The sequence below is a fragment of the Archocentrus centrarchus genome, chromosome 13 (assembly GCF_007364275.1).
Source record: "Archocentrus centrarchus isolate MPI-CPG fArcCen1 chromosome 13, fArcCen1, whole genome shotgun sequence".
NCBI lineage: Eukaryota > Metazoa > Chordata > Actinopteri > Cichliformes > Cichlidae > Archocentrus > Archocentrus centrarchus.
Window position 1 is genome coordinate 25,391,728 of NC_044358.1, and position 12,119 is coordinate 25,403,846.

Sequence of the window (12,119 nt, forward strand, 5' to 3'; positions counted from 1 at the left end):
AATAATAATAATTAAAAAGTAAATTTAGAGCTTTGTGTTTACTGGATGAAAGTTGGAGACTTGAACCTAAAGAGTTTAAAATCTGATATTTTTACCCCGAGTTTGTAATGGTCGGTTTAGTATTAAGAAAAATTTCATGAGACATGATGCAACTGAGCGCTCTTGTTTCAGGGAAGAGACAAGAATAGAAAAAAAATTCAGATTTGAAACCAGTAAACTTATTATAAGGTTTCCTTCCCTAACCACTGTTTTTTTCACAATCAGTCAACCAATGATTCAACAAATAAATGAAGGCAAATAGTTTAATTCAATGTAAAAAGGGTAAATTAAGGGTCTAGGTTGAGGCGTTCTATACATGTGGGTATGTCCTGCACGCTCCACGTTGTAGTAGAGGTTTTTTCAGCAGTAAATATGACATAAATTAGTTTCATAAAACGTCTGTACTGTGTAAACTAATGACTTTAAAGAAAGGTATTTTGATGTGAACAAACACTAAAATACGAGTTTAAATCACTTTAAATGGAGTATTTCCATTGCATAACGCTGTCCGGAACACGCCCGTGACGTCCATGCCAAGGCGGGGCTTGATTTTTCCGGCACATAAGGACGCGCGCCGGCACAGCGCGGCAACATTCAGTAATCGCAAGAAGAAAGTTAGTTGTTTTAAGTTTATTACCTTCGCCTGCCACTGTACCGGTAAATTTTAGATAAGTTGTGTTTCACTAAGTTAAGTTTTAGGGTACGTTTTAACGCGCGCAATGGCTACGATGGTAGACATGGAAGACAGGAAGACATCCAACGGTGAGGCTCACCTCGATGAGCCCATGCCCAACGGGCTACACAGCCACAAGAAGACCCCGGAGCCCCTGTCCCAGCGCGTGCTGAGGATCGTCAGAGCCAATTTGCTGGTGATTCTCACCGTGGCCGGGGTTATCGTTGGTATTTTTATTGGACTTGGTGTGCGTAATGCAGAGCTAACGCGAACCCAAGTGATTTACGTCGGCTTCCCAGGTGAGATTCTCATCCGGTTGCTGAAGATGATCATCATTCCCCTGGTGGTCTGCAGCCTTGTGTCCGGAGCGGCCAGCATCGACCCTAAAGCTCTTGGCAAACTCGGCGGCTGGGCAATGCTCTTTTTCCTGGTCACCACCTTGATTGCGTCCTCGATTGGGGTAGTGATGGGTTTCATCGTGTCCCCGGGATCTGTGCCAGTATCCAGACCGGCCTCTTTGGATGAAGCGGTGCCTGCTCGTAAAGAAATAATAGACTCCTTCTTAGATTTGATAAGGTAAGTGAAACCCCAACTCTTCCTCAGACAGTGAGTCTACATATTCTTAAAAAAAAAAAAGTCGTTAAACTGTAACTTATTAGGTATGGATGTGTTGACACGCATAGGACGCTTAAGTGTTTCCCTATCTGTAGAAACCTGATCTGGCACATGTTATCGGGAGCCATGCTGTGCTGTAAAGCCAATGAATGGTTGCATCAGCTCAGCTGTGACCTCAGTGACGGCGCTCTGTCTCCCCTGAGCAGGATGTCACTGTTGGGACCCTTTTTAGGTTAAACTAAATCCAGAAAATTATTTATTCAGTAATTTCCACATTTTGCCCACACGGAAGTGGAGTCAAAAGACATGTGCGTGAAACCTTTATATACGCGTTGTAATTTTTCACTTCCTGCTGGGACGTCCCCGTTTGTAAAAAAACAAAACAAAACAAAACCGCTTTACGGTTCGAGCAGAGGGTCTGTCGGCGGTTTCTCTTACTGTTAAACACATTTTACTGACTTTGAAAGTAACGTGGCACAGCAAATCAGTTAAGATGGCAGAATGCCGTTTAAACTTGCTGAACTTGTTAAGTTAAAAACGCGGGCGCCCCATTTCCCTTTATCTTGTCTTTTAATCAGCACATATATTCACCCGGCTCTCATGGGGCGTGCATCATCACTTCTATAGAGGAGCAAAAGGAAGCACGTGTACACGATGCGTCAGAGTCACTCGGGATATCTACTATGGAAATATCACTGTATGATGCAACTCCATAGCTGAAATACAGCATCCGGCGAAAGTTTCTCACAAGTTTGAAAAAAACTTGTTTTAGAGTAAACAGGAAGACTTTGAGTTTGCTGTTTGTATCAATAATCCCTACCAGGAATCGCCTTCAGCTTATTTGGTTTGCTTCAGGTACACAAGATGCGACACAGTCAGTGTAAACACAGCTTAAAGAGTTTACATCCAGTCTTCATAATGCTTGCGCCTATTGCGTCATTATTCCTGGTATGTTCTCAGTGCGGTACTCCATGAATCGTGGAATTGTGCGCTATAAAAGTCGGAATATTCCACGCGCCTCCCCGCCACCCGTCCCCCCCCCCCCTAGCATCGTGACTTATCCTTGGCAACACATCCATAAAACAGTCCTTGTGCCCAGATGCAGATTAACAGTTTTACCTGGAATTTATTACAGGACATTGTATAACTGTGCCTTCAGGTTTTCTTTTTTCTTTTTTTAATGGGTCTGCTGAGAAAAAGATCAAAGAAAAAAATTTTAAAAAAATGAAAGCAATGATGGTCTGTTTCCCTGGCAGATGGTGTCCTGGTTAGTTTCAACAACAAAGGCAGTATGGAACTTACTGGGTGGAGAGCTGGTTGTTAAAGTATAATAATGGCCCGGTCATTGTTTAGACACTCACATAATGTGAAAAAGAGGGAAATAAAGAGACAATAAGCCAGCCTTTTGATACGTGGCTGCAGCCACTCCTATACATACTTGATTGGTAGGTTATATCACATATTTCCTGCTTTTTGTTTACCTACTTTACAGGTGATGGCTGGTGAAGCTATAACCTGAGAAGTTCTGCTAAATAAATAGTGTGTGTTTGTGTTTTTCCCCATGAAGATCTTCACATATTGGCAAACCATTTTTGGTATGCCATCCTGTCCCTAGCTCAATAGGTCTTCTTAATGCTGGGTTTTGTCCCTGCTCTTGAGAACTAAACCAGAAACCTGGAGTTTCTGGTACTGAGTTTGATACCAAACATGTACTATTTCCCCATAGCAGGGAAGAGGTGGCATAACAGGATGACGGCAAGACGTCAGAAGTGAGCTCAAACGCTCTGCATGTTGACATAAAGGAGGCACACCCACCTAATGGATATGAGTCGGTACACATTGTTTTCATACCAGCGTTCCAGTTGTACAGTAAACTCCAGTTTACTTACATAGCTAAGACACGTGTTAATCTCAAATGGTTTAGAGTCCCTAATGCATATGGCATCTCCATCTAGAGAAGGAAATAGAAAAACAATGGTTGGAGTTAGTTTAATTCATTAGAACTGAGATTTGTATCTGTGCCAAGGAAGGAACAACAGCAGAGAACAAGGAAGTAAAAGCAATCCAGTGTTTCGGGCTTCTGCTTGGTGTTGCCATCTCTATGCAAATATAGAGCAAATGAAAATGCGCTCTGCTAAGCAAAACGGTGCTGCCTTCTTCTACTATTAAGGGCTCGTGGACAGTGAAATGGTCTTAAAACGTGACTCGAGCATTGTCGGGAGGCCTGCGTCACATATATACTGTACATGGAAATGTAGTATGTAAATTAAAACAATGCTTTAGTCTAGCAGCTTGTCCAGAAGATGCTACTCGTAGATCTTACTACACTCAGACTATGCAAATCCATTTGAATATCCAAATGGTTTGAAAGTTTAGCAGTCATTTTGTCCTTTTTCGTGACTCTTTGCAGTGCAACCAAAATTCAGCCGGCTTTCTCGTTGTATCCTGGCCGGTCATGCAGTCACATGATGCTTAAGCCCGATGCACTACGTTTCCAATTGAACGGAATGAATGGCTGGAAAGAGCTTGTGGCGTTAATGCCTTATTACTCTAAATCTATTACAGACAGCTGAGCACAGGGGTAACGGGAGCACTTTGGGTTTCATGTGTTCTTGGGAGATTTAATATACTTACTGTATGGAAGCCAGTGTGTGTGTGTGCATAACACTTGTTAGCAGATAATGAATAAGACTACGTGAAGCAACACAGGCTTAGAGGGGGGAAAGAAGATTAACAGTCACATTCTCTCAACTATTTTCACATGGTCATCCTCGGGCTTCGATCTGTTCTGAACTGTCACTGACAATTAGAAGGCACAGCTGCCATCTATGCAAGACCAGTATTTATCAGAGTCATAGCAGCGCAGGGTCAATAACAGTGTTGCTCTATAGTTTACTGAAACTCTTCTCTTCAAATAAGCCAGCCTATGGTTTTAAATTGAATTGCCACGTAGCACTGACTGACACTGACATTACCCGGTGTTCCTTATTCTGTGTTGTTGTATTTGGAGAAAAAAACTCAAACAGCCAAACCCATGTTCTGCACTTTAGTTCCCAAACCTGTCATTTCTCTGCTCTCAATTACAGCAAGTAATCCACATCATGCTGAGCACAAGGAATTTAAAGTATTGTTTTCTTTTTCCTGTTCCCAGAAACATCTTTCCGTCCAACCTTGTGTCTGCTGCTTTTCAGTCAGTAAGTATCAGATCTTAATTTCATATTTTTACAAAGTCATTCCCTGGCGTTATGTAACAGAACTATTACAATAAGCTGATTGTGTACTGATTAGTCCACTAAACTAGCAATTTCTTACCCCTTGTACAGTATGCAACCTCCTATAAGCTGATAAAAAAGAATGGCACAGATGGAGTCCCTAACATCACAGCAGAGCAGGTGAGCAAAGTGAATGGACCACATATATATATATATACTCCATAAATATCTTACTTCATTGCTGAACTGAGGGCTGAATAAATGTGTGTTCTGACTGTGTGTTTTTATATACTTGTGTGCTTGTCAGGTGCCTTTTGGAACAGACCAGGATGGCATGAATATTCTTGGTCTTGTAGTGTTTGCCATCGCATTTGGGGTGGCTTTAAGGAAGCTGGGTGAGGAAGGAGAGATCCTGATCAAGTTCTTCAACTCCTTCAACGAGGCCACCATGGTGCTGGTCTCTTGGATCATGTGGTAAGGAGACCTGTGTGTTTTTTGGGGTTGGAGAAAGCATAAGATAATTGTGTTCATGTCTGTATAGCGAAATATGAAACTACAGAAGTCTTTTTTTTTTTTTTTAAGAAGAACCCCTCTACACACCCACCTCTGGGTAGTTATTTTTGAACCCCCTAAAGGAACAGAGAGAACCTCAACAGATAAACTGCATGCTGCAACTGCTGTGCAACATTATGTCTTTATTAATGACAGGATCCTTGCCCCTAACATTAGAGCACTGAACAAATCCCATGCTAATTCTTATTATGGATATAGTACACCAAGATCAATCTAAAAGTACATTTACCCTGTTCACCACAATCACATGCGCCTGCCACCAGACCACTGAAACTGTCATCAACCTCTACTGTGCACAACAAACAGGACTGGCTATTTTGCTTCCTGTTTCAGTAGTGAATTTCTCTTATTTGAGCACCTCCACCACTATAATGTATCTGACTGTATAGCCTTCTGTCGATTAGCTTAGCTTAAAATGAAAGAAGACTTTGTGTTAAACTAAAGGGCTGTTGGCTGAAGCTATGTGTTTAACGGACAGAGGAATGTTGATCTTTTCATTTTATTTTATTCATTCTTATGTGTTTGATCAAGAAGTGTTCCGTATCAGAAACTTAATCTGCATCATTGTCTCGTCTCTTCCTCTGCAGGTATGCCCCTCTCGGCATCATGTTCCTTGTAGCTGGTAAGATTGTTGAAATGGAAGATGTTGGAAGCCTGTTCGCCGGCTTGGGAAAATATATCGCCTGCTGCCTCGCTGGACATTTCATCCATGGGTTTCTTGTGCTGCCTGGCATCTACTTTATCATTACAAGGAAGAACCCTTACAGCTTCCTGTGGGGGATATTCACAGCTCTGGCCACAGCGTTTGGAACAAGCTCCAGGTAATAAACTTGACTCTCAGCTTCTCAAATAATAAATGCCACTGAGGTTTCCCTGTTTGGAAATGACGCATGCACGGGTGTAGCTACACGTACACTTGTGCACGCCTACTCCTTTCCGTACCCTCACACTCCTCATTTCTTCTTTCTTAGCTCTGCCTCGCTGCCCCTCATGATAAAGTGTGTGGAGGAAAATAACGGCGTATCCAAGCACATCAGCCGATTTATCCTGCCCATCGGAGCAACGGTCAACATGGACGGAGCTGCTCTCTTTCAGTGCGTGGCTGCAGTTTTCATTGCTCAGCTGAACAACATCTCCCTGAACTTCATCCAAGTCATTACCATCCTGTAAGTCCGAAAGACACTGAAACACATATTCAGCGACACTATGACATTAAATACTATGTCCATTTGCCTTGCTTATCAGCTGGTGGTTACATAGTGTCTTTATAATGATGCATATAGAATTCTAGTGATTATATAAATTTGTGTCTAACTGTTACATCGTCCATGCCTTGTATGTTAGTGTTACAGCAACAGCATCCAGCGTTGGAGCAGCAGGAATTCCTGCTGGTGGTGTGCTGACTTTGGCTATCATTTTGGAAGCAATAGGACTTCCCACTAACGACATCTCTCTTATCCTAGCTGTTGACTGGATTGTGTGAGTATACAAACTTTGAATTTGATGCCCAACATTCACAAAATGCAGACTTGCTGGACCAAAATGTGACGTGCAGTTTCAGTTTGCTGTAAATACCCTAACATGAAATGGCTTGCCATCCATTGTCTTCCTTCAGAGATCGTACCTGCACCGTGGTGAATGTGGAGGGTGACGCTTTCGGAGCTGGGCTCTTGCAGTTCTTTGTGGACCGTGCGGCAAAGCGAAAAGGAGCAGAGCTGAGCGAGGTCAGGCTGGAGAGTGATCAGTCTGCTGCTGCCCCCGAGAGCTCGCCGCTCATTAGTAAACGAAGTGCAAACGATGCTAAGATGGCGCCGCCTAGTGAAAAAGAGTCAAGTATGTAACGTAATTGCTGACATTATCAAGAATTCCCTCCATAAGTTATTTTGATACTTGTACAAAAAAAAAACTGTGCTTCAAGCCCCCCCATTTCCACTGTCTGCCCTGAAGTGCAAAAGCAGACTGGACGACCTTAAAAACAGACGTCAAGACTTTTTAAGTAAACCCACTCTGGGAGAAACATTGAAGTTTAAAAATGAAGTACATCCATAGTTTACTACACTGACTGTTTTCTGTTCTCCATCTGGAATCCAACTGTTTTCTTGTCAATTACTTGTCTTTTATATTCAGCTTTGGCAGGTTTCATTCTTTTTTTTTTTTTTTTTTTCTCGTCATCATTTTTAGTTTGTTTTACATAAGTAGCTGTGGCAAAATGAAGTCTGTACTGATAGTGTTAGAAAGGATCCGTTAATCACGTTACATTTGTGGCACTTCACACTGTGTGGCGGTTGTGGGTGGGGCAGAAGTACATTTTTCCTAGAGACTCAATTCACACTCTGAAGCACACCACAGGAACTTTTCCTCTTGGATCTAAAATACGTTAAAATGCATGGACGCAGTTTGATCTCTGACATCTTCATGTAGCGAAAAGCGCTAGGACCAGCTCTCTTCTGCTCAAAGGCTGTTCTTTGAGCCCTCCTTAAATCCTCCAGGACCAAAAATCAAGCAAACTGGGGACATGGTGGTCTGGCAACACTATGTGTTTTGTATGAGTAACAAACTTCATTACACTACAAAGATGACTCGGTTTCATCAGAACTGCGCTGGAAGTCTCCATGCCTAAAGAACCACAGGTGATTCGTAATGTGTGTCCATTTATTTATGGAATGCTGTCAACCCCTTTGTTTTTATATTTGATATTTACACGTTTTTTTTTTTTTTAAATATTTATTCCTTTAATCAAAATCCAAAGACCATTTTTAATGTTTAACTATTAAATTATGGGGATGTTATAAATTTTAAGGAGACAAATACATTTCTTATGCAATGCTAAACTGTTAAATGTTGCCAGGTAACGGTTTTGTACTTTGTTTTTTTTGGTTTTTTTTTGTTCTTTTTGTGGTTTACTATGTGCATGTCTGGCTTAATCAGGTTTTTTTTTTTTTTAAAGTCTGTTATAATTTACTACATCATTTCTGCTTCTCGTCTAAAATATATTGTCAGCTACAGTTCATCAATAAAGTCCTTTTTGTCTTTTTTTAATTATATGGATGTGGCTTTTTGTTGACACAAACCCTGTTTAAACCTTACTGCGGTGGCTAGTTAGAAGCCAACAGGAAAACACTTGACTGTTACAGTCACACATTACACTCAAGTGGAAATATACAAAAATGGTTTATGCATCAAAACATAATGCAGCCTCTCAGTGGTGCATAAGCCTGGACTGATACACAGGCTATTTATGAAGAATAGAAGCAAAATGAATGAATAAACATATGTAAAGAATGGGAGAGGCTTGATTACAAAGCTAGTTTGCATTGCACCGTAGGTTTATGATGAACATGTGAGATGGGTTGCATTCCTGTCTCTCCTGAAATACTCCACCCACTCAACTCCTTATTGCCTGTTTGGACACAGCACAGCAATTTTTAGGTGTATTGCACCATCTAGTGTTCAAGAATTGCAGCTGTTAGTATACATCTGTTTACAGAATACATGAAACTGTTACCATTCCATTATTGTAGCAGTACATAAAATGACCTGACACCCTAATACATTAGATACAAGAAAAACTACAGAAATCATGTGGCAGCCAGGGGAGTAGTCTACTGAATTCAGTGTCCTTTTAATATTTCATTGACTACTAAGGCCCAGTGGAGCAATGTTTTATTTGTGACAGCATGAAAGACGCACGTGTGCTTCTCATTTCACTAGATGGAAGTCTGCTCAGCTGTAGATACCAGCTGGCACTACCATAAACTAAGGTGTGCAAAACAAGGCAACAGAGTCAAAAAAAAAAAAAAAAAATCAAATATCTGTTCAGGCAAAGACATTTAACACACGTGAATCTGTATAATACCCTAAATCCTGCTTAAGATAAAATACATCTCAGCTTTTTTTTTAAAGATTATCCATTTTTTTTTACAGTGGTAATAGTTAAACATTACTATACAACACAGACAGACCAGTCTTTGACTATTTAAAGTGTGTCTTTATATCAGTATACTAGTGTATGGATTTAAACTCCTCAAGGGTGTCTTTCAAACAAATGCTACCACTCAGGCAAATAAATAAAGTGTGTTCAACATTAGGCTTTACATCCAAAACACAGAAAGAAAGATCTGACCAAGCATGCAATCCACTGTCTGCTGATACAGATGTGTTGAAGGTAACAGTAAATGCAGTCATTTTGGCACCGTATTAAACCTTTTTTCACACATGAACTCCAGAAAATGTTGAGACAATCTGATATGGATATTCTCTGAAACTGCCCTCTTGCACATGCAGCACATGCAGACGACCACACTTGCTACGAATTCTCACATCAGAGAAAATTTGCACAACAGGACATCACACAGACTCGAGGAGCTGGACCATTTAATCTCAGATCCGACTCTGTTATAATGTCTTAAAACATACGGGGCTGCAGTGCATGTGTGAAAATGGCTTTAGTTTCCAGGCATCATCTTTCAAAGAAAATTATTTGAGGCAAGACTTTCTGTGTAATTAGGTAAACATGAATGGGCCTGTGGCCCTCGAGTATGACTCATAATTTGCTTCTGTCCAGTCTCTTTTTTGCAGGGTTGGGGTATTGGGGGTTCTCAATCACCCCTTCTCCAAACTTAAGTTCCAAAAAGGCTTTGTGGTTGTTGGGGCCATAGGCAGTGATGCCAGCAAAAGGCATGGGTACCAGCGGCTGCAGGAAGTGTTCTGGGAACTCTACATCCTGTTTGTGCTCAGTCCACGTATCTTTTGTCATGATGCCATTACGTGGATAGAACGGCCACAGGTCAACATGCAAGTGGTTGGCCTCGCTGTACTGGACCCTGTAAAAGTCTCCTTCCACTGCACGCTCCCAAACATAGCCATTAGCATCCACCAGAGAACCTGAGTCCAGGTTCTTTAAGTGATCACAGTTGGGTACATCCTCCAGGTAGATGCCCAGATCTACATCATAGTCCCATGGGATGATATCTTGATGGCGAACAGCGCCCAGCAGAGTACCTCCCTCTAGCCAGTAACGTACTCCTGAGCTCTCCAAGATATTGATAACATATTTGGTGGTTTCCCTAAGTGCTCGCAGACAGCAGGGAGGTGTCCAGCGGTCCAGATAAAGATAGTCTGGAGTGTCATCCTGCACAGTGCCAAAACAGCGTGGGGTCTCTTTGCTGCATCCATACCACTGTTCCCTCCCATCAGGCAGCAGAAGACGCTTCAGACCAAAGCTCCTCATAAGCTTCCCTGTGGCCTCCTTTAGTTGAGTGTCAGCCTTCCACTGGTTGTGCGCGGAGCTGAAGAGGGGCCTATGGTTCGCAGAGAAACACGGGCCTTCCAGCAGTTTGACCTTCCAGCCTCTCAAAGAAGTCTGGATGAAGAGCGAGGAGAAGAGGGGCCGTCCCAGAGGGACAGAGAGGTTAAAAAGATCCTCAGTCCTAATGAGGACAACTGCATCTCCTTGTAAAGCCGTACACACACTCCCACTACTCCCAGATGCAGCTGGTGAGTAGGTGCCTGTCCACTCTCTGAGGTTCACCCGCAAGTGGAGACATTGCACAGCAGATCGAGCCAACACGGGTGCAGCTACTAGCCTCACAGGCCCTCCACCCTCACCTTCCAACTCTCTGATTAATCTCTCAATGGCCCTGGGTTGCTCCAGCTCCACTCCATCAGGCACCAGCAGCACAAACTCTGTTTGCACATGAAACTCTGGCCTGTGAGCTTGAGGTGGCTGGTCCGGACTGGGGGAGAGCACAAGAAGCCGAGCACCCTCTGGAAGCACCAAGGGAGGGTATGGAGACATGTCAGCCACAGCCAGGAAGGGAAGCTCTGGTCTCTGGCGTAGGAAGGAATTAGCCACATCCCCAACATAGTTTTCAAACTGTTCAAACTCCCGAAGAAGAACAGTCACACGTGGACCTCGGCTGTGTCCCTCCATTCCAACTACTCCAGGCTCACCTCCAGCTCCTACAAGTACCCCTCCAAGACCAGAGGCTGGCAGGGCAGCCCTCCTTGTGCTCCTGCCTAGTTCTTTCCTCTTCTCCATCATTTGCTGCTGGGCCCGAGACACATAGTAGAGAATGAGGAGGTTGAGGATGATGGCACCAGTTAATAGGCCCTGGCAGAAACTGATCCGCATGGCAACTAATATTTAGTTTGCAATTTCTTTTGGGAGAAAAATTTAAGTTTGAGTCAAGTAATCCAGTGGCTGTTCTCGGACCCCCATTAGTGTAACAGAGGGTTAAAAACAACCTGTATAAGACAGAAAAAAAACAGCTTCAAATACCACGGGCTTATATGTATAGTACCAGTCAAAAGTTTGGACACACTCAGCGTGACCAAACTTTTCACTGGTACTGTATACCAACTGCATTGATATGCATAATGTATGACACAATTTTAAAAGGACAAAAAGGATATTTAATTTAACCGAAGCAGACAAGATATACTTCATTAAAGGTTCTCTTTTATAACTAAAATGTGGCTAGCTGCATAAGAAATGAATGACAATACTAGCATAGTAGCAACTCACCTTCATTTGAATGTATTTTATTTCATATTAGACAATCCTTTGCAGGGCCATCATATCATTCACTAGTTAACAGAGACTTTACCAACGTTAAGCCAGTTAAGCCCGTTATACTCGCTATATTTGGATTTCATGGTGGTCTTTTTGAGCTAGTAGCGCAGGAGGAGCTGCATTGGCTGAATCGGCAGCAGCAAATACAGATATTAACTTGCGTTTAGCTCGTATTTGTACGGCTGTGGTTGAAATCAAGTCTCCAACATGTTTTAGAAGAACCTCACACTTAGTGATCAACAATACATTTGATAAGCACGAAACTTAATACAAATCTCAACCGAGACACCCAGCATTACGCTATCCCGTCACCTTCTCTGTTGCCCGCAGCAACACAACGACTTCCGGTTGACATCCTTCAGAATAATAGCCATCTTTATATCTATTCAAAACAAAGGCACGTATTTTACGCAAGGCTTGTCGCGTTTTCCTG

The 12,119-nt window shown here is 42.4% G+C and overlaps 2 protein-coding genes across 2 annotated transcripts; one reads left to right on the forward strand and one right to left on the reverse strand.

Annotated features, from left to right (window-relative positions):
- Positions 1–607: 607 nt before the first annotated feature.
- slc1a5 (solute carrier family 1 member 5) lies at positions 608–8,077 on the forward strand. The gene is made up of 8 exons (XM_030743843.1): positions 608–1,288; positions 4,479–4,521; positions 4,651–4,719; positions 4,847–5,013; positions 5,700–5,933; positions 6,084–6,278; positions 6,457–6,591; positions 6,728–8,077. Exons 1-8 carry the CDS (start codon positions 759–761, stop codon positions 6,951–6,953), a joined length of 1,599 nt encoding a protein of 532 aa, XP_030599703.1. The 5' UTR covers positions 608–758; the 3' UTR covers positions 6,954–8,077.
- On the reverse strand, positions 7,992–12,007 carry fkrp (fukutin related protein). Its single transcript, XM_030743844.1, has 2 exons — positions 11,639–12,007; positions 7,992–11,358 (listed from the first exon to the last, which is right to left on the reverse strand). The coding sequence occupies exon 2, from the start codon at positions 11,243–11,245 to the stop codon at positions 9,656–9,658; it is 1,590 nt and encodes a 529-aa protein (XP_030599704.1). The 5' UTR covers positions 11,246–11,358; positions 11,639–12,007; the 3' UTR covers positions 7,992–9,655.
- Between the last annotated feature and the right edge of the window lie 112 nt (positions 12,008–12,119).

Excerpts from the sequence above, each read along its gene's own strand:
- slc1a5 (XM_030743843.1), top strand. The coding sequence starts at position 759 with ATGGCTACGATGGTAGACATGGAAGACAGGAAGACATCCAACGGTGAG. Across the intron at positions 5,014-5,699 it reads CTGGTCTCTTGGATCATGTG|GTATGCCCCTCTCGGCATCA; the intron begins GTAAGGAGACCT and ends CTTCCTCTGCAG. Across the intron at positions 6,279-6,456 it reads ATCCAAGTCATTACCATCCT|TGTTACAGCAACAGCATCCA; the intron begins GTAAGTCCGAAA and ends CTTGTATGTTAG.
- fkrp (XM_030743844.1), bottom strand. The coding sequence starts at position 11,245 with ATGCGGATCAGTTTCTGCCAGGGCCTATTAACTGGTGCCATCATCCTC.